General features: G+C 36.7%; 1 protein-coding gene and 1 pseudogene across 8 annotated transcripts in view; both read left to right on the top strand.

Moving 5' to 3' along the window:
- Positions 1 to 23285, top strand: part of Lrba (LPS responsive beige-like anchor protein) — a 542935-nt gene that overhangs the window by 409644 nt on the left and 110006 nt on the right. For all 8 annotated transcript variants that reach the window (XM_076932608.1, XM_076932607.1, XM_076932609.1 and 5 more), the window contains one exon: positions 3757 to 3909. In XM_076932608.1, coding sequence (XP_076788723.1) covers positions 3757 to 3909 — 153 coding nt within the window. The remainder of the gene's footprint in view (positions 1 to 3756; positions 3910 to 23285) is intronic.
- Positions 14482 to 14840, top strand: LOC117707629 (large ribosomal subunit protein eL34 pseudogene; annotated as a pseudogene).

Here is a 23285-nt window from a genome sequence, read left to right on the forward strand (position 1 = left end):
ATTGTCAGCAAGCTGGAAGAAAATGCGGCTTTTGAATATATGTGTCTCCTGTCGGTGTTGTTTGCTTGTCATTTCCCACTGATGTTTTAAAGTATCACTGAACATGTGGTTTTTATCCAGTGCTGAGTATTCTGTTCAGATGAATATAAAACATACTTCACTTTGTAAGTGTGCATTTAAAGTATCAGAAAGACATAATGTTTGACTCTGTTACTAAATTTCATCTGTCAAAGAAGATAAATTTGAATGGGAATATTTAGTATTATATCACAGCGTGATTCTTAGGGAAATGCTGTTTTTAAAGGGGACTCTGCTAGATGCCTGAATGCTGTCATTGTCCATAATGTCCTGGCTCCACAGAGATGTGCTTCTTGGGTTTATATTGGTGTCTTGATTAAGTTCATGTTTGTTTCATACTAAGAGGGGATTCGACTTTCATAAGTTTATGGTGTTTACTCATTTTGAGATTGCAGTATGTTTCAACTCTCTACATTCCCCTCTTAGTAATTTAATTGTACTTACATGATTATGTCCTTCGTAACATATGTAAAATCTTCATGATAACTCTTCAATGTTAATTTGGTAAATAAATGTGTTCTATTTAAGTTTGTGTTATTCCAAAATGTCCCACTTTTCTGTGTTTTCATGGAAAAGAGATAGCTAAGGCATTAGGCCTGGGCATTTAGAGTTTTTCACATTGTACTTTTTCTTTTCTCTTTATTTTCAACTCTAAGCCAGTTGAACATTTTTTCATTAATCATTAAAAATGAATGACATATACTTGTCTTAAGATACCTTCCTTATTAGGAGTGCCCTTGTCTTTCCCCTCTGCTATGGTTTTGTTTTTTTTGGTGGTTTTTTTTTTTTTTTTTTTTTTTTTTTTTTGCCACTACAGTCTGAATCCTTGTCTCAAAAAAAGTCAGGAAAAGTAAAAACGAAGAGATTTACTGTGTTTTACTCTTTCACTAATATGTGATATTTGCACTGTATTCTTCCTACCATTTTCTGACCCAGAAATGTTCTATCAGTTAATATATAAATAACTCATTATTAAAATAAACACTATGGTCAACTCAAAAGTGCAAAAACGATTCCAGTTTGAATCTACCCTCAATTAATATGAGGGTAGTAGAAAAATCCATCCATAATCATTAAAATGGTAGGGCAAGGCCTTCCATTTTTTAAAGTCCTGAATGAGAATCCTGATTTAGGCAGTGCCTAGAAAATTAGCCTTTCTGTTTTCCATCCATTCAGCTCTTTAGTCTTATGGAGGCAGGCATGTTTGCCTCTTATACCATGTTTCTTTTAGGAAACCCTTCGGGTGCGGAATCCTTATTGTCTGGTGTTAGCTTCTCAAAACAAAACAAATACCACAGAACACACCTTGGGCCACCAGGCTCAGTGGGAAGGATATCCCCTCTGAGGAATACTTGCCTGGGTAAGAAGTCACATCCGATCTGTCTTCACTCTACCCACCAAGTCTAGAGCTTCCTTTTTCTCTTCATACAAAAGCATCCTGCTTACCCTCATATATCTTCCTGTTCTGCCCCACCCTGCCATGCGTCGCCTTCCCTCCAGGTTAAATAAAGCTGACCATAGGTTGTTTTTGTTTGTTTGTTTGCTTGTTTGTTTGTTTGTTTTTGGTTTTTCAAGACAGGGTTTCTCTGTATAGCCTTGGCTGTCCTGGAACTCACTCTGTAGACCAGGCTGGCCTCGAACTCAGAAATCCGCCTGCCTCTGCCTCCCAAGTGCACTACCACCGCCCGGCTGACCATAGGTTTTAAGAAATGTGTTTTCATTAATCTTTGGGAAAATCTATACCCATATCTAGCTTCTGTTCACTCTGTCAGTTAAGTCTGTTTGGCGTGTGTGTGTGTGTGTGTGTGTGTGTGTGTGTGTGTAGGGGTGTGTTTGTGTAGGGGTGTGTGTGTAGGGGTGTGTATGTAGGGGTGTGTGTAGGGGTGTGTATGTAGGGGTGTGTGTGTTTGTAGGGGTGTATGTAGGGGTGTGTGTGTGTGTGTAGGGGTGTGTGTGTAGGAGTGTGTGTGTGTGTGTGTGTGTACGGGTATGTGTGTAGGGGGGTGTGTGTGTAGGAGTGTGTGTGTGTAGGGGTGTGTGTGTGTAGGGGTGTGTGTGTGTAGGGGTGTGTGTGTAGGGTGTGTATTCTGTGGTCCATGTGGAGGTGAGAGGACAGCTTTTGGGAGTCAGTTCTTTCTTTCCACCATGGTTCCATGGGGAGGTCAAACTCAGGTCTTCGGGCTTATGCAATGAGAACTTTTACTGATCAGCCATCTTGTGCAGCTGTTTTTTAAAGACAGGGTTTTACTATATAGCCTAGCCTGGCTTCCAACTTACTCTGTGGTACAGGATAGCCTTTCCCTCCTGGTGACTTGTCTTTCTTCCTTCAATTTTCTGAGTGCTAGAGTTACAGGCACATGCCACCATGCCTGCCTTACTTTTATTCAATCATTTATAAGATCCAGTCACTAGCTCACCTTATAAAGTTGTTATGAAGATGAAATATGGTAGTTTATTAGAAATTTAAGGTCTAATCTAATCTAACATGCTACAAATGTTAGCTTCTACAAATTTATTATTACTCTTTTTCTACATTAAAAAAATATGTACTTACCCTTCTTTTGCAATTAGAGATTCGAGTTACAGACATTGTTTAGAGATGGGGTTCTTAAAATGTTTGTGTGTGAGAGCTATCTAATTTGAAGTTAAACTTTTAACAAGGTTCTTCTTTGAAAAATAAATGTTCACTTTAAAAGTCTTTCAAGTCTAATGGTCATGCAGTTGTGGGGCATTTGAAGGACAAGCTCCATTCTACCCCATTAGTTAATTATTGTGATTGTAAACAAAAGATGTGCAATTCAGAGTCTCACAGCATTCCTGTGGACTATGAAAATGATAATAGCTTAATTCTGGCTGGATCTTTTCTCTCTGCTCTGGCAATTTCATACCGACCTTGTCCAAAATCTGATGACCTCTCTATTTTACTACTGTTTGAAAGTTCAGACCTGTGATAGCTGGCCCTGAGGGGGCTTCTGAAAGACTACTGAGGCACTGACCCATGTCAAGACTGGATTTTAAGTCTTTAAGGGCCTCTGAAAAAGTTACTTATGGCCTCATGACTAAAAAGACTGCATTTCCCCCTTTTTGAAGATTGGTATTACAGTCATAATATTTAATTGAATCAGTTTTTATGCAGGTTGTTTTCTAGGCTGATTATTTTGATATTTTATTAGAAGTAGTTTTTAAAAACTTTTATGTTTTGATGTGAAATTTACTCTTTCTCTATAGCTAAAATTCAAATAACTATTTTCTTTGTTGATAAAGAGACCAAAGTAATAATAACATTTTAACTCTCATTGTATAAGGATTGTCTTCTGCTATAAATTCCAAATATTTCACTTTTTAAATCTATCTTGGACTGCTATTGTTACAGCATGCAATCTCTGCTTATATCTTGCTGGCCCTCAATTATTACTTGCTTATTTGAATTTAAGACTTTTTGAGGTTTCAAGATGTAGCCTGAAGGAAAGACTGTGGGTGTGTTTATTAAGATGTTTTGTACATTTTCCTGGTTATGATCTTCTTTCTTAACAGAAAGTTGATGACAGAACAAAGAGAAAAAATTTTCCCTACATATTTTTGTTGTTGTGATTCTGTGTAATAGAAAATAATCAGACCATGTTACATATATCTAGTCTATATCCTATGTTCTATAACACTTTTCTCATTTTTATATAGGAATTGATTCCTGAATTTTATTATCTCCCTGAGATGTTTGTCAACTACAATAATTATAACCTTGGAGTGATGGATGATGGGACAGTGGTGTCTGATGTTGAACTTCCTCCTTGGGCCAAAACATCGGAAGAATTCGTTCGGATAAACAGATTGGTAAGATAGTAATCATCTGCTCTGTCATGTGTTGATGTTAAACATTAACCCTTGTCTTTCTGTACAGTGCTGTAGCTGATAGGAACTGCTGAACACAACACAGTACTTCACTAACTGCCATACACCTCTTAAAATTGTATTGAATTAAAAGTATAATGGTTTGTTTCATGCAAAATTTAAGTTAAATTTAAAATTATAACCAATTAATGTTAGAGAAGCTGGAATCATTTGTGTGTTTAAGCATGAGCGTCTCTTGACAGGGATCATTTTGTTTTCTAGGCTGTAAGATTAGTAGCAAACAACGTGTTCAAGTTACATCATGTTTATATAGTTTGAAAGAACACTTTATATCATATTTTGAGTAAGAAAACTTAAACGCATAGTACTTACTGTACTTAAAAACACTGTATCATTGTCCAATTATTTAATTTCCTATGTTATATTTTTTGTGAGAATATATAGTTATATTGTTTTTTATTTGGAAGTTTTATAAAAGTTTGAAATGAAGGAGTATTCTCAGTACTTAAACGTGTTGTCTTTGCCATTCTCCATATTAAAAATATAATTTCAGGCTATAAAGATGTTCCAGGTGAATATATATGTACCCATAAAATAAGTAGATCTTTAATAATTTAAATATAATTTTAGTTACCTGGTGTTTTTATTTTTGATCAAACAAAAATATATTTGGGTTTCCCAGGTAGCATTGTTTATTTTTCATACCAATAATTATGTTTTAACTTTATCTTCCAGAATCTAATTATTATCCCACTATTACTGACATGTCACATTTATACATAATAAATACACTACAGGGAAGTGGATAGATAGACTTCAGAGTTCAAGCAGACTCCCCAGTCATGAGTCAATCACATTGTCAGTTATGAAATCCTAGCAAGTTAGTAATTCCTTACTGTAATATTATTTGTGATGCATAATGCAGTTTATTTATATATCCCCAGCATTTTTAAGATTCTCACTGTCACTTTGACTAGTATGACAGAACAAGACAAAGCTTAGCTCTGAAAAAAGCTGAAGGAAATGCCAGTCATTCAATAAGGCTATACTGGTGGTTTTGTTGTTCTCCTCAGGGACATAGAGAAGTTATTACAGGTACATTTGTACTATGACTCCTTTTATCTTTGTGTTTGTTCTTTTAGAATAGATTCATTCAACTGTAATTTGCATCCTATTAATATCAACATTTTAAAGATTTATTTATTTTATATATGTGAATATACTGTCCCTGTCTTCAGACAATTGTATCCCAGTACAGATGGTTTTTTGTGAGCCACCATGTGGTTGCTGGGAATTGAAGTCAGGACCTCTGGAAGAACAGTCAGTGCTCTTAACCGCTGAGCCATCTCTCCGGCCCTAAAATCAACATTTTAAAAATATACTCCTTAGTGAGCTTCAATAAATTAGTACAGTATCAACTCACTACGACCCAGCTTCAGAATGTTCCCCTAAGCTTCAGAAAGTTCTCTTGGGCCATTCTATATTCAGCCTGCAATCCCAATCCCTCCCCAGACTGCCATGCATTGTATCTCTCTAGGTTTGCTTTTATATGAATTTAAATTAATGCCATCATACAATTTGTTGTCATCTTGTGTCTAGCTTCTATCATTTTGTATGATATTCTTGAGCTCTGTCCATGTTGCTGCATATGGCAGTAATTAATTTCTTTGCATTGCTGTTGATTATTATTGGCTATTATATAGACATGCCATATATTAGTTATTTTAGCAATTAAGGAACATTGGCAGTTTTTTTCCAGTTTGTGGCTATTATGAGTGTTTGTGTAAATGGCTTAGCATGAACATCTGTTTTTGTTTTGTTAGAGATTTCTGAGAATGGAGTTATTCCTTGGAATAAGTTGCCCATGCTGTCTGGTTTGTATTCCTATCAGTGTTTGAAGTTTGAGGTTTTTTGTGTCCTTCGCAAGGCTTGCTATTGTCAATATTATACGCTTACGATATTCTAGTAGGTACCTGTTGTAATTTACACTCCTCTTATGACCAACAGTGTTTAACATTTCTTGATACTCAAGTGTTCTTTGAACTGTCTCCTATTTTTAAATTGATATCTTTTGTTTTTATGACCAAAAATTTGTAAATGGTCTTTATATAATCTTTCTAACAGTCCTTTAATCCAAAGTATGTTTTGAAAATACTTTTTTAAGTATTTCCCAGCTTATCTTTTAATTTTATAGTAGTGCCTTTTGAACTGAAAATATTTTAGTTGGCAGGAGGATTGAAGCTCAATGTACCAATAGTATGACAAAAAAGTATTAATTATCCCCATATCTTGAGGATATATTTATATTTTTAAAAAATCATTTTTACCAGGCAGTGGTGGCACTTGCCTTTAGTCCCAGCATTCGGGAGGCAGAGGCAGAGGCAGGCAGATCACTGAGTTCAAAGACAGCCTGGTCTATGTAGTGAATCCAAGGACAGCCAGGGCTGCACAGAGAGACACTGTCTCAAAACCCACCTCCTACCCCAAATCATTTTCTAACTATTTTACTGTAGAACTGTTTTCAGAAATACTATTTAAATTTGTAAGTTTCAGGTGAGGGATACAGTTCAATGTAAAATACTTTGTTAGTAAACAGTACACCCTCAGTTGATGCTATACCTTACCCTCAAACAAAATAAAAATCTAGCCTCAAAGAAACTAGTTTTTAAGTTATAATTTACCACAATTACTATTATTAACAGTGAAAAGAGATTTGTTAATGTCTTTATTTAATTTTAAAGTTCTAAAAGGCACATTTGATTAAGCTATATTTTATATTTTTTCTAGTATTTTCACATTTAAAAAACATTAACTGTGTGACCTGAAGTAAGGCATTCTCCTGAAAGCTGTCTTTGCCCTGTGCTTTTCTCCTGTGAACATTTAGATCTATTCTGGAGATGTTTCCTTTTGTTTTGTTTTGTTTTGTTTTGTTTTGTTTTGTTTTGTTTTGTTTTTGAGACAGGGTCTTATGTATCCATGACTGGGCTCTGTGTAGCCAAGAAAAACGTTGAACTTCTGTTCCTCCTGTCTATCTTCTGAATGTTAAGATTATACACCAAAGGACTGTTTTATAAGTACAGCACGTTGAACATATGTCTTCAGGCATGCTAGACACTCAACCAATTGAGCTAGCTACATCTATGCCCATGGAAAAGATTTTCTAAAGATACAAAGAAAAATAAATTTGTACATTTCTAACTTAGCAAATCATCTTTCAGTGGGATTTTAATTTTGCCTGCCTGTGCTTTAAACTCAGAAGTAAAGATAAAATAATATACAAAATAATGTTTCCTTCTATTAGCTATGCATTTACTATAACTCAGTAAGTTTACTTAACAATTTCCCAGCAATTTCTACTCGCATGAATTTGATACAAATCTTTACATTTAGTCTTCCAAATTAAGTTATATTCCCAAACAAAGCCAAAAAATCATTGCAAATCAAATATAAGCATAATTTATAGATGAACATCTATCACAATAATTCATAATTGCAAAAATATTTGGTTTTATTTATGTGTCTTTATGAATTAAATCTAATAACTTGCTCATTCTAAAATAATCTGTATGTATCTGTGGGGAACAAAGCTTTCTGCAATGCAGTGCATGTTGGTGCACTTTATAATTTCTTTTAACTTTGTATCAATGACTGAATTGCTGGTTGTATTTTATATAGCTTTTACCATGTTATCACATAAGGTTTATCCTGGCCTCTTTTGGTTTACCTCTGCAGATCCACAGATTTTATGCAATGATTTTAGCTCATGAAATGCATACTACTTTGATCTGTGACCTTTTTGTGGTGCTAATCGGGTTCCTGATATCATTATACCTTACTCATTAATCATATTTCCTGCAGCCCGTCAGGCAGCCAGACAGCACAAGTCCCTGTTTCCAGCCCTCTGTTGGCAGGTTTCTGCTTTTCCAGATTATTACAGACGATACTTTGGCTTCTCATAGCTAGAGCCACATCAAGCTGTGTATTACAATTAAAGTCAGATGGTCCTCAGGTTGAACAGGGATATAGTGTTGCAGCTGTCTCTTTTCTGGAACAAGCCAACACTAAGAACAGATGATCTATAGGGCAGTGGATAATAAAAGATTGTACAGCACTCCTTTGGTAGCTGAGGATCACAGAATTAATTAACTGACATACTTAATTTAAGATACCCCTTATTTTTTTTTTTTAAGTATTTGGTTGCTCAAATAGTAACTCAGAGGATTGATATTTGCAGTATCATACAATTTTGTTGGTAGGCCAGTAATATTACATATTCTACTTGTATTGTCTGACTGTAACTGCTGTCTTAGCCAACATTTTCCCTCAATGCTTTGTGTAGGTAATGACGATCTAAATATAGATTGGCTAAGTGATGCCCTCAGTACAGAAAACAATGTTTTCATATTTCAAGAGGAAATATGGAAATATGCCACCTAAGTTTAATCTTTTAGACAAATTATATTCTCTTTGTACTATACATATGGAATCCAGGTAAAATCATAACGATTTCAGCTACATTCCTGAGATTAATCTATCTTACCTATACTGGGAAGAATAATTATTCCAAATACTGCTTAGAAATATAAATGCAAAACAGACTTCTATACTTTCAAATAATATAAATATATAAGTTTGGAATGCTCAACATTTATCAGAAGGGGACCTATATTACATTCCCTCTCATCTTGTTAAGTCTTAATATGAATAAGAAACAAAAGACATGCATACTAAGAGCACTAACAAAAAGACTGTTCCTCAAGGTTTTTGGCTTCTGAATGTTCACTATATTTGCACTGTAACCGTAATTAATGCATTTAGCATGTATTTGTTTGAGAATCTATCTGTGGACCAGCACTATTGGATTGTACCAGTAAGCCAAATGTAGGTGTCCCAGGTTTTTTGGAGGTTACTTCTTCCTTGATAGCTTAGCCTGTTTGGTGCTTCTAGGTAGCAGGAGTTAACACATGCCACATGTGCTGTTGCAGGGTCTTGAGGATACCAGTCAGAATCACATTTGTGTATCTTCTGTAGCTTTTGTTTTCTCTACTGCTTCCTTATAGTCACATGGCAATTGTTCAAGAAGTTAAAAAAAATAAATGCTTTACTACTTCTCCAATATCATCCAGGGATGAACAAGAAAATTGGAAAGGTTATTGTTTTTTGATAGCTCTCTTTGACAGAAAATAGAAATTATAGATTTTGTTTCTCCAGTATCCTTGTAGGGTTTTTCTTTCCTCATCTATTTCTATAATTTAAGTCTATTTACTTAAACCAGCAGAGATCTTACATTTCTATGTAAATTAGGTCAATCTTTGAGAACTTCCCTCTTTGAACAGAAAATTTACCATTTTCAAGCATGCCTCAAATGTTGAAAATAAGAACCATATACCCTTAATGAAAACTACAAGGAGATAGCATTTTCAAAACATGCCTCTGATGAACAGTATGTTTTTTTTCTATTTTTTACAATTGAAATGCCAGGAGCTTACATGTGTTTTCATGTTGTTCCTTTTCTAGTTGGCTTCTCATTTACCACATTGATATTTACATGGACAATATTATAAATAGCCATGGTGGTTGTAGTTTATAATAGTTATGGTTTTCAGCTACATATCCTTCATCTTAGAAAACAGGAGCACATGTATGAAATTGGAAAAAATAATTTAAATTACAATATTTTGTTTTGGGTCTTGTTTTAAAATTGCTATAGAAGGTTCAGTTTTTAAAATGACAATACAAAAATAAGCAAAAGAGACGTACCACATGACAGATCAGCATTGTTATATAATTTACCATAAAATATTTAGTTTACCAAAGTAGGACTCTAGAGTTAGCAAGTGGCTCATCAAACAAAAATAGTTACTATGCAAGCCTGACAATCTGATGAGGTCTGGAACCCTGGAGCCTATGCTGAGAGAAAAGGTCAGCTCTCAAAAGTTGTTCTGTAATCGCTATATGACTACTGTGGCACACATAAACATAGAGCCCATTTTAAAAAGTAGATGTGCCATGTGATACTTTATTAATTCTTTCCAATTTTGTTTACAATCTTGGTGAAAAGCCAACCCAAGCAATATAAGATTTGGGGTTTTTGGAGGAGAGAGTGGTTACTGGTGTTGAGGTACTAGCTCTGGTGTGTGCTTGGGAGAAGAGGGAAAAAAGGAGAGGAAAAAGCACAACTAAAGAGGTCTTACTACTTAGTCACAATCCTCCTGCCTCTGACTCCTGTAGTACTAGGATTATGGGCTTGAACCATCATGACTGGTCTGCTTTTATCTTGGCAGACCAGGACAAACTGAAAAGCAATGGATCAATGTGCCTCAAATTCTTGGGGGCAAGAGCACATCTCAGAGAGAGTTGATCAACAAACCCATTTATTTTTAAAAATAAAAGTCTAGTACTTAGAGAAACATAAGAGAAATAGACTGACTAGAAAAGATGAACAGAAACCCTAGAAACACCAGGACATACAGAAAGTTCTTCTTTTTATTTTTTTTATTATTTTTTATTGCATATTATATTTACATTTCAGATTTTATCCCCCTATCCCACTTCCCCCCACCACTCAGAAACCTCCTATCCCATCCCCCATCCTCATGCTTCTATGAGGCTGTGCCCCCACCTACCCCCTTCCCCCACTCCCCCCTCCCCACCTTCACATTTTCCCCTACTCTGTGTCCTTTATGGGACCTAGAATCTCCTCTGCCACCTATGCCCGACAAGGCCATCCTCCCCTACATATAACTGCTGGAGTCTTGGGTCCCTCCCTGTGTGCTCCCAGACTGGTGGTTTAGACCCTGGGGAGCTCTGGTTGATTGGTATTGTTGCTCTCCTCATGGGGTCACAAACCCTTTCTGCTCCTTCAGTCTTCTCTCTAACTTCTCCATTGGGAAACCCTTGATCATATCAGTGGTTAGCTGTGAGCATCTTCCTCTGAATGTGTCAGTTTCTGTCAGACCTCTAAGGAGACAGGTATATCATGTTCTTGTCAGCATGCACTTCCAGCCATCCACATCAGTATCTAGCTTAGGTGACTGTACATGGGATGGATACCCAGGCGGAATTATCTTCAGATGGCCCCTCCTTCAGTTTCTGTCCTACATTTTGTTTCCATATTTGCTCCCTTGAGTATTTTTGTTACTCCTTCTAAGTAGGACTAAGGCATCCCCACTTGGTCTTCCTTCTTCATGAGCTTCATGTGGTCTGTGAGTTGAGTCTTCCTATTACAAGCTTTTGGGCTAACATCCGCTTATTAGTGAGTAAATACCATGTGTGTTCTTTTGTGATTGGGTTAACTCACTCAGGATGATAATTTCTAGTTCCATCCATTTACCTAAGAATTTCTCGAATTCATTATTTTTAATAGCTGAGTAATACTCCATTGTGTAAATGTACCACATTTTTTGTATCCATTCCTCTGTTGAGGGACATCTTCATTCTTTCCAGCTTCTGGCTATTATAAATAAGGCTGCTATGAACATAGTGGAGCATATGTCCTTGTTATATGTTGGAGCATCTTCTGGGTATATGCTCAGGAGTGGTATAGCTGGATCCTCAGGTAATGCTATGTCCAGTTTTCTGAGGAACCGCCAGACTGATTTCCAGAGTGGTTGTACCAGCTTGCAATCCCACCAACAATGGAGTAGTGTTCCTCTTTCTCCACATCCTCGCCAGCATCTACTATCACCTGAGATTTTGATCTTAGCCATTCTGATTGGTGTGAGGTGGAATCTCAGGGTTATTTTGATTTGCATTTCCCTGATGACTAAGGATGTTAAGCATTTCTTAAGGTGCTTCTTGGCCATTCAAGTTTCCTCTGTTGAGAATTCTTTGTTTAGCTCTGTACCCCATTTTTAATAGGGTTATTTGGTTGTCTGGAGTCTAATTTCTTGAGTTCTTTGTATATCTTGAATATTAGCCCTCTATCGGATGTAGGATTGGTAAAGATCTTTTTCCAATCTATTGGTTGCTGTTTTGTCTTATTGACAGTGTCCTTTGCCTTACAGAAGCTTTGTAATTTTATGAGGTCCCATTTGTCAATCCTTGATCTTAGAGCATAAGTCATTGGTGTTCTGTTCAGGAACTTTTCCCCTGTGCCTAGGTATTCGAGTGTCACCTTCTCTTCTATTGGTTTCAGTGTATCTTTTTTTATGTGAAGGTCTTTTATCCACTTGGATTTGAGCTTTGTACAAGGAGATATGAATGGATTGTTTGCATCCTTCTACATGTTGACCTCCAGTTGAACCAACACCATTTGCTGAAAATGCTGTAATCCTTCTTTTTAGAGCTGCATTTAGGATCTGTTGGGGAAAGAAGGATCTGAGCCTTTATACAGTCAAGATAGTTATTTCATTAGTTCACCAGGGCTTTTGTAACTAGTCACCCAGACTGAGTAGAAGCATAGAAACAGAGGGTCTTGTGATCCTGGAGACTGAAAGATCCAAGTCAGGGACTGTCAGATGTTTCCTTTGGAAGGTTGTGTGGAAGGTTTTTGCTCAGATGTCACTTGGGTTTTCCATGACCGTGTTCTCTGTACTTCTCCTCATGTGAAGCTCTTTCTGTGAGTGTCTCTGCATCGAAACTTTCCCTCACCTTAACATGTCCTCAGATTCTGGATCCACGTTATGACATAATCTTCAGTAACTGTACTGTCTTCACATTGGCCATCTTGTGAGGTGCTGTGAGATTTACTTCAGCATATTAATTTTGAGATGGCACAGTTCAACCTGTAAGAGAGATATGCAAAAGTAAAATTGCAAACTAGTCATTACTACAAACAAAAGTAAAAACATATTAAAACTTTAAATACTGGGTTGAACCTATGCAGTTAAAGACTAATGCAGACAAACTTTGTTGTCCTGAAAGAGCAAAGGGTATTCCAAGGAATAAAAATTAAAGTGTGAATATAACATGAGCACCATGGTTTTTTTCTCCATTAGTGACACACTTTGTGAAAATTCACATGATATCTTCTTTAAATATTTACTGGAAATCACTACAGCTGTTCTCTGAGTGTGAACGTCCATTTGTGAGAAGATTTTGGCTCTCTAAGTATCAGTTTCTCTTGCTATCATAGATGTATTCAGATTTTCTATTTCTCATGAGTTTAGTAATCTGTGTCTCTCAAGTTGTCTGTTTATGGGCATAGCTTTTTTATAACACAGCATTTTCTCATTGTGCTATCTCTGATCTTTGTATGATAACACCTGAGTCCTGTTCTTTGGTAATTTGTGACAACATTTTTTCTTAACCATGTATGCCAGTACTTATTGATTTGTTAAATTTCTCAAGCCTCACTTTCTATTCTACTGATTTTTCTGTAATGTTTCTGCTTTCTCTTCCATTGAATTTTTAAGTCTAGTGTTTTACTACCACTACCACTACCACTACTTTCTTTAAATTTAGTTTACTCCACTAGTTTCTAAGAGTGGGAAAATCCAGCAGGTAATTTTGTTTGGAAAAGCATTAGCACCTTTTATAGGTGCTAATTTCCTTTCAGCAGTCATTTGTAAACGTGAATATTGTGTTTCAAGCTTTTGCTCATCTCAGAACATTTTCTGATATTTTGGATAAACTTTCTTCTGTTTGCTTGTTGGTGGGCATGTATACTGTTTTTCAAATTTTTTTTGTTTTTTTTTTTCTTTTTTATTTGCATTTTCAATTCCATTGCAATTGGAGAGCATACTTTGTTTTATTTAACACTTGGGTTTCTATGAATCAGCATATATACTTGAGAAACTTAAATTCTGCTATTTTTTTAGGTATGCTGTAATGATCAGTTAGTGAAATTGGTTTATTGTCCCCATATCCTCTATATATCTTTACTGATTATCTAAATTTGTCCTTTTTTTCCTAGAGAGATACTAGATACTGAAATCTCCATGTATTAGATGACTCCTATTCTGTCAAGTTTTGCCTTTTATAGTATTGGGTTCTGTTGTTATTAGTTTTTTCTGGCTATTGGAATAAACCACTATAAGCATTTAGTACTTTATAACAGCAGAAATTTATTTGTTACTGTTTTAGAGGCCAGAAATCTGAAATCAGTATAGGATTTCTTCTAGAAGATATTTTTCTCTGTGTTCATATTGCCTTCTCTTTGTAAAATGCCAACCACTACCACCACCATACCCCCCCCCACACACACACACACATACATATTGTTGTATTTAGGACTTTTTCTTATTCTTTGGGCTACCAGGATAATCTTCCCATCCCAGAATACTTGATTTAATGGCTTTACAAAGTCATTTCTTTATTTACATTTTAAGGAATTAGGAGAACTGATAATTTAGGGTTTTGGGGTGGGGACATGTGGGGGTCAGTTTGTTACAGTGCTCATAATCCTTGTGCATTCCTGGTGAAAATGGTCCACCTTTGTTCCTAGGTTGGTGACTGACTGACTGACTAACTGTCTTATTTTGTGCAGGGTCTTACTCCTGACTCTCCTGGAACTCATGCTAATCTTGAGCTCTGCCTGCCTCTGCCTTCTGAGTGCTAGGATTAAAAGTGTGCACAATCACTCTTCCGGGACGGTGCTTAGAGGCACTCAAGATGGTCCAGCATTTGACATACAGTTGTAGGCTTTCCTACAACACAACCTCTAACAAAACTAGGCTGTCTCAAACCCCTGGCAACAGGATTGTTTACCTTTACACCAAGAAGGTTGGGAAAACACTTAAATCCGCATGTGGTTTGTGCCCAGACAGACTGCAAGAGGTTTGTGCTGAGATCCAAAATTCTTATGAGATTGTCTAAGATAAAGAAGCATGTCAGCAGGGCCTGTGTTGGGTTCATGTGTGCCAAGTGTGTCTGCGACAGGATCAAGTGGGCTTTCCTTATTGAGGAGCAGAAAATCATTGTGAATGTGTTGAAGGCACAAGCACAGAGTCAGAAAGCAAAATAAATATGCAATTTTTATAATAATAATAATAATAATAATAATAATAATAATGTGTGCACAACCACATCTGGTCCGTCAGCATGTTTTTTCACATTATAGGCTAATGTTAGTAGGGCCACTCTAGTTCTTTAATGACTATATCATAAAATTTTACCCTGTTTTAATTAGCAACCCGTATAGGCCTTAATTTTAAAATGTGGGGAAATTGTTGGGTCATATTATTTATCTAGAATAGCCTTTTGACTGAAGTGTTTATTAGCATTTAATGCTGTTGTTGTTATGATAGGATTCATGTCTATCACTTTCTTTAATCTTTGGTCTTGCTGTTTCCTAATCTTCTTTGCTATTAAACAGATACTTGTTTTCTACCAATTTCTTACTTAATTTTTTTTTCAGTGTCTTGAGATGGGGTGGGGTCTTGCTATATTTCCAGATTAGTCTCAAGCTCCTAGATTTAAATCACTCTTTTGTCTGCCTCCTGGATAGCTGGGATTATATACAGGTCTGCAGTGCCACACATAGCTGTAAATTTGAAAGATCTTAGCGGCCATGTTAACCTATAGCCTCTATGTCCAGTACAGAGTAATTCCTAGTACTTAAATCAGAATGGTCATATTTATGTGGTAGAGACCACTGTTTCCAGGTTTGTTGAGACCGTGTTGTCATGAGTTTGCTTTCTGTACTTCCCTGGTCTTTGGGTTGACTGTTCCTAATATTGAGCTTTTTAATCAGCAGACTGACATAAATCATTTCAGCACAGTTTTTATTTAGTCAGTTCTTTCACTAAATTCTTGGCATAACTTGATGTACTGACATCAGGAAGATGAAGTGAAACAACATTGTGGTGATGTGGAGTTCATAGAGAGAGCGTGAATTCTCTGGAGGTTAGAAGTAGAAGAGGAAGAGGAGGTTGAGGATGGAAGGAAGAAGAGCAGCCTAGTGTTTCCCCCAGTGCTGTTTAATTCTTAATCTTTATATGAATTATCACAATGTGTGGCAGCCAGGTCTGACTGGTAGTCATCATCCAGCCTGGTGATAATGGCTGGAGGTGAGGAGTGAAACTAATTGGCCTACAATGTGAATTCACAGAGGAAGGCTTTCTCCCACCTTGCTTCCAGGGATGCTCTGTGAAGCCAGAAAGAAGCATCTAATCCCTCCTGACACCACTACACCTACTTCTGGCACTTTGCCCTGGCACTTTGCCCTGTCACCTGCCACAGTCTGCCTGGAAACCAGTCTCTGCTACAGTTTGTTTCTGCATTAGATGCTTTCATGCAGATCTGCATAGGGCTATCCAATAAATGACTACTTATTGCGGTATTTATGTCTGATTTGCCCGAAACTGTGTATATCCACAACATTTTTTAAAGTATAGGATAGAGTTTAGTCAGGGCATGGGGAGGAGAACCAGGAGGGTAGTAGAGGCAGAGAGAGAGAGAGAGAGAGAGAGAGAGAGAGAGAGAGAGAGAGAGAGAGAAAGAAGAAGAAGAAGAAGAAGAAGAAGAAGAAGAAGAAGAAGAAGAAGAAGAAGAAGAAGAAGAAGAAGAAGAAGAAGAAGAAAGAAGAAGAAGAAGGAGGAGGAGGAGGAAGGGGGGAGGGGACAGGGGAAGAGAGAGGGAGGAGGGGGGGAGGGGGAGGAGAGGGAAGGGGGAGGAGAGGGGAGGGGAGGGGAGGGGAGGAGAGGGAGGGGAGAAGGGAGAGAGGAGAGAGAGGAGAGAGGGAGAGAGGAGAGAGAGAGAGAGAGAGAGAGAGAGAGAGAGAGAGAGAGAGAGAGAGAGAGAGAAAAGAAGAAAGTAGAGGCCAGCCATGAACATATGGGAAGGGAAGGGAGAAGGGGCGAGGGGACAGAGGGATCAAGAGCAAGAGATCAAGAGAGCATATCCAACAAATTTTTACCAGTGCAGAATTTTGAATAGGCTGCAGATTTCCTTGAGTGTGGTAATCAGAGAGTGACTTCCCCTCCCCCCCCCCAAAAAAAACAATAAAAAACAAACAAAAAAAACCAAAGAGGATTGCCACATACTTGGATTTTCCAGTATGACTTCATTTTTAATGGTCTAAGTGATTTTTTCACTCTAGTTTAGAACTATCATTAGAATATGAGTATTCTTCAGGTTACGTAACAGAAATGTATAATACTACAATACTAGTTGTGTGGTTATTTTTTAAATATACGAAAAGATATAGCATTTTTCTTCCATTAACAGTTACTCCAAATGAATGTTAAGACAGCTTCTATCTAAGCTATATACTCTTATTTAAATTACATTCATTAGGAAATGTGCCAGGGTTATAAAAAGATTGGAGGGAGCATATGACACACAGCTCATCATGATGGGCAACAGAACATTGTCTATAATCCTTGCATTTGGGTACTGATTGGCTCGGCAGTTTTAGAAGATTTAGTTCAAAAGTGACTGAGTTATCTACTTGGGGAGTTATCTACTTAAGCAAATATGATAACAGCAGCCTGTGGTGGAGCCTGCTTTTCTCATGATGCTGAGGGAGTAGAGATAGGAAGGGACTAGGGACAAAATACCTTTAGACATGTTCCTGATGACCATCTTCATACATTGTGGCCTCAGCCCTAAAATTTCCAACATTCCAAAAATAATGTCATGAGCTAGGACCAAGGGCTCCACACATTAGCCTTTGGGAGATTTCATACTTAAACTATAACAAATATGAAATTTACATGAGCCTACTATTATTAACATTTTAACCTCCTCCTTAGTATCTTTTTCCTTCCCTCGTCTTCTCCTTCATAAATATGTGTATACATACATATACAAACTATGAACACATATACACACACATTATTTTTATAAAATCCTTCAGTTGTAAGTTATGTACTTCATGGCCTTTCCTCTATGTATTTACTCCTACATTCTCCTAGAAATAGTTATATTCCCTTATGTGACTACAGGAATCTATTTCTTACATCAGTGTTGATAAAATGCTTTTCTCTAATATGCTCCCCATATATCAGTTTTGTGAGCTGAGCAAATGATACCTTTATAGACTTCTTGTCCCAAATACAGAATGCAATGTCATTTGTTACTGCTAGATAATATACACATTCTTAGAAGCTACTTTACCTATAGCCATTAGTGTTAGCTTCCTTGAGTTTCCATAACCGAGTACTGTAAATTAGGTAGGTAAAATAGCAGAAATATGTAGTCTCATGGTTCAAGGCATCTACAGGAACTTGCTTCCTGTGAAAGCCACAGGACAGTGTTAACTCCAGTCTTCCCATTCCTTCTTCTCTATGTGTACATCTGTCTCCCTGTTCTCATTTTAAAAGGATACCAGTCATGCTGGATTAGGGCCTTCATTTTAACGTGATTACTTGTATAAATAATGTATCTCCAGGTAAGGTCACATTCTGAGTTCTTAGAGGTTAAAATACCAACATATGGAGTCATGTTGGAGTGGGTATAACTCAGCCTGCAGCAACTACTTAATTGCCTGTCTTCTCACAAACATCTTTGGAATAACCTTGTACATTATCTCTTTAACTTAGTATTCATTAAGCTGTATTACAATTGTTTAAATTCTCCTGTATACCAAAAATGACATATAATAGATTCTGTTTTGATCACTTTTAAAAATAAAATGACATAATTTATGGTCCCCATTCTTGGGAGAGATGTAATCTGCATCTCAACAGCAGATGACTTCATCCTACAAATGGCCAACTTGGCACCACAGGGCAATACCAGTTATAACAGACACTCATAACGTAGATACTTCCTAAATTGGAGAGTCTTACAAATACTGTTTGAAAAATTTAGTATTTATGAAACAGGAAAATTTATTCTTTGATGTGTCTGTGTGAGTGACCCACCTGAGCATGAATCTATTAGTATGAGATGTGATAGCCAGTTTAGAACCATACTTTAAGTGACACAAAATAGTTTATGAAGGATAGGCATGATATTTCAATAAAATATAGGCAGTTTCTAACATTGATTTATGCATAAAACATGAACAACAATTATAAAACACACTATAAGGAATGTGTTACCAGCTGTGGTGATACACACCTTTAATCCCAGCACTTGGAAGGCAGAGGCAGGCAGATCTCTGTTAGTTCAAGGCCAGCCTGGTCTGCAAATCAAGTTCCTGTATAGCTAAGGCTACACAGAGAAACCCTGTCTTAAACCCCACCCTCAAATATAAAATATTAATTTTATTCAAGTTAAGAAATTAGAACATTATAACAATAGAAGTTTCTAGATTTTAGTTTTTAAGATATATTCACATTTGCCAGATATGTTGTAATTTTCAAAATAGATACTGAAAAACTACCCTGAATTATTAGTGTATGAGCCCCCCCATCATGAATAACCCACCCCCCCATATTACTTAGAAGATATAGATTTAATTATTTAAAAGCACAAGATAAATTTTCATATGAAATATGTTTTGTACCAGTTGCAGTAAATATTTTCCAGTAAATATAAACTTATTAGTTGGGCCTGATAACACAGTACTGTAATCCCAGCTACACAGGAGGCTGAGGCAACAAGAGCACATGCTTAGGACCTGACTGAACTACACAAAGAATTCAAGGCCAGCCTACCCAGTTTAGTGAAGCCTTGTCTCAAAATAAAAAGTTAAAAGAGGAGTTCAGGGTTGCATATTTGCATATTTAAGGTTCTGAATTCAGTCCTCTGTTTCATAAAGACAAAAAACAACAGTTTCTTACAGCACAGTGGAGACATTGAGCAAAAGTAAGGTCTCCCATTTATGAGGCCGCATCTCCCTCTATTGTTTCATGAGACCCACCAAGGTACCTCTGCCAGCTGGCTTATTTACTCTCCTGAGTTCGGCTGCCTTTTCCTGTGAACATGTTTTACTTCCTTCCCCTTCAGTCATACTCACTACACAGTGGTCTTAGCTGTTCTTTCTTTCTTTTTTTTTTTTTTTGGTTTTTCGAGACAGGGTTTCTCTGTTAGCCTTGGCTGTCCTGGAACTCACTCTGTAGACCAGGCTGGCCTCGAACTCAGAAATCCACCCCAAGTGCTGGGATTAAAGGCGTGTGCCACCACCGCCTGGCGTTAGCTGTTCTTTCTAAGTGAAATCTTCCATGTAGTAGTTGGCCTATCTCCCGAGAACCAGAGAAGATAATGCAATGCATTTAGTGTATTTTAAACTCTTTATTCTGTGTTTTTCATAAGTATTTGTTCTTTTTTTTTTTTAAATAAAACTTTGTTCGATTCAAGCTTCAGTTTTTAAGAAGAAAGTAACTGTGTCTCATTGAGCATTTAATATGTTCTATATACTGCTGTATAGTCTGGATTAGTTTCTTAACCCTTACAGCAGTCCTGTGAGATACGTGCCATTTCTCCACTCTATATTAGGCAGCTGAGCCACAGAGTCTATGTAACTTGCCAAAGTCATGAGACTTCAGTGCATGCTGACCATGTTCATCCCACTGTGCTACCTGTGGGGAAGTTGTATTGCCACATGTGCTAAAATAGGTTGTGGTTATACAGAAAGTTCTTTGAAAATGCACTTTATATCAGATTTACTGAGTACAAAATATGAGTTGGATCAGAAAAATACTTTCACTTACTGGTTTTCGTCAGAAAAAAAAAACCCTCAAATTTTATTTAGTAATTAAAGAAGAGGATGGTTCAGATAAAAATTGGAGATGTGAGTTAATATTTGTTTATATATGCATAAGAAAGTACCCTTATGAAACAGAATTATAGCGACATTTTAATAGTTAATGTTTAGATGATTTCTTTATGTTACTCTTTGCTGCTCAGGTTATTTTAGTAGATATTATTTCATAACTCAAATTATATTTGGAGAATGGTAATGTGACATTGTATGTTAGAAAAAATGCTTAGTATTAGTACTAATCAGAAATACAGGGGGTGGGAGTGAGTTAAGCTCTTGAATTGGCTCACATGATGATTGAAGCCACAAATTGTCTTTAATATAGAGACCCAAAAGAACCTGTGGTGTAATTCAGTACATGTACCAAGAATAAGACCAAGGGAACCAGTGTAAAAACTCGAAGCATGCTGTATTAATTATTTTTATGCTATAATAAAATACTATAAAATACCAACAGCAACTTAAGAGTTTGTTTTGGCTTGTAGTTGACTAAATGTCCATAAGGGAGATGAACCATCACATGTCAACCACACACACAGGAAACAAGCAGAAAGCAGATGAGGCTGTAAAGCCTCAAAGCCCACCCCCAGTGACACACTTCCTCCAGTAAGATTCTACTGTCTAAATGTCACCTCCCAAAACAGCACCACCAAATCAGGACCAAGGGTTCAAATACTTTAGTGTATGAGGAACATTCTTGTTTAAACCACACCTAGGAAGTCATTGATATAATTCTTACAGTGATAGAAATCTTGAGAACCAGACGACCACTGGTATAAATCACAGAGTCTAAAGACCCAAGAACCTTGAGCAGTATTATCCAAAGTCAAGAGAATATGCATGTCTGAGATCAAGTTATGCAGAGAATCCTCTCCTGTCTGTTTCAGATAGTAACAAAGAAAGAACCACATGCAATGGTTAGAATAACATGTTTTTCATTTAATCCCATGCTTGCATTTAAACAATCATTTAAGTATACAATAGAATCATGCTTCTTGGTCTCAGTCTCAGGTGGGATTACTTTTTTGGGTGGGTGGGTGGGTGGGTGCTAGAAAGAAGTGTAGGGCCTTATACAGGATAAGCAGTCCTGTGCTGCTAAGCCAGAGCTGCCATAGGTTTCCTAGTGACAGAACCTACTCCTACTACTGTCATCACGATGCCTCTCCTGCACATAGAAGTTAAGCCTGCAATATATTGTCACAGACATTTTTCAATTTACCATTGTTTTAAACACTCTTATGTTGAGTGAATAGAACCTGCCTTTTTTTAGATTCTACCCATTTAGCCTCATTAACTCTGCAGCCCAAGTAGAGAAGACTTTAATTCCACTTTAGTCCTTCTGACATGTAGATACGGAAACTGTGCCTGTTATCTTTTAATTCCATGCAATTGCAGATATATTTTATTCTTCCATTTATTCTCATTACTGACCCCCACTTATAGTGCCCTAAACTTCATATTACAGTGGATATTTATCATATACCACTTTAATTCAACTGAAATTAAGCAATATAATTAACATATTTAATGATTTTGATCATGTGGTTTGCATTCTCATCTTATATCATCTTAGTAATTTGATAAAAGTTTATGATCTAAACATGATATGTTAGACTGCCTTACATATTTTCAATTGAAATGTATGAAGATTGGTTAGATTAATTAGTTGGATCTTGACCATGATTAAGTTATTTAAACCCTTGGCAGTAAGTAGAAAGTGGCCATTGAAAATCAGCAGGATGTTTTAAGTATTAAGATAGATTTAGGATAGATACAGCACTGAATGATCACTTGGCTATTATGGTCAGGGAATTGTTATGTAAAAGAAGATTAAAGATTCTCTACTGTGGTACCATAAAATAATGATTGGTAATACTTTTTCCATGTGAAAATATATTCAGAAGGGAAAATTAATATGTGATCCCTATGGCTGTGTGTCTCACAACGGCATCTGAAGTTATTTATTACTCTGGTAAAAATGTGTTCAGCCCACTCTTCAGGTAAAAGTGTCTGTATTTATGAATTAAATGCTCATAATCTGGGACTGGTTTGTAGAACCTGCATTTTAACTCTAAAGCAATTAGTGGTTATAGAAAAATTTGGATGAAGAGTTATAGAGGAAGGAGAGACTCTATTACCATGAGTGACTTCTAAATAAAGAAAGCAGTAAAAATTGTTGGCATATCTCTTTTATTCTAAAGTTCTAATGTTTCATTCAGCAAATATTTAGTTTCACAAATTGTTTGCCAAATACTGTACTCAGTCCTCAGCCTATACAAGGAAGACTGACAGAATCACTGCAGTGCAGGAACTAGCAGTCTATTAATAGGAATAATCAGTGTAAACATAGAGGAGAGTTCAGCTGCATTTGAGGGATGAAGTAGAGAGGCACTGGAGCTGAGCATCGAAGGATGAATGTCTTATCTATTATGGATGGAATCGTTTATCTTTCCTCAAATTTAATATCTTGAGACGCCTAATTCTCAGTGTGATGATACCTGGAGGTGGAGCTTTGTGGAGATAATTGGTTTTAGAGAAAAGTAGAAGGAAAAGTCCTCGTAGTAATTAAGATTACTACCCTTATAAGAAAGAAACTACAGGTCTTGAGGACTCATGCTGAGGACCCAGACTTGATTCCCAGCACCCACATGAGGTACTTCACAACCCACCTATAACAACAGTTTCCAGAGAATCCCACACCTTCTTCTGCCCTCTGTGAGTATCTGCATGTCAGGTCCACACATGTCAGGTCCACACACACATATACACATATATAAAATAAAAATTTTATCGTAATAAAAGGTGGGGGGAACCAAAGAATGTC

The sequence above is a fragment of the Arvicanthis niloticus genome, chromosome 4, assembly GCF_011762505.2.
Source record: "Arvicanthis niloticus isolate mArvNil1 chromosome 4, mArvNil1.pat.X, whole genome shotgun sequence".
Lineage (NCBI taxonomy): Eukaryota > Metazoa > Chordata > Mammalia > Rodentia > Muridae > Arvicanthis > Arvicanthis niloticus.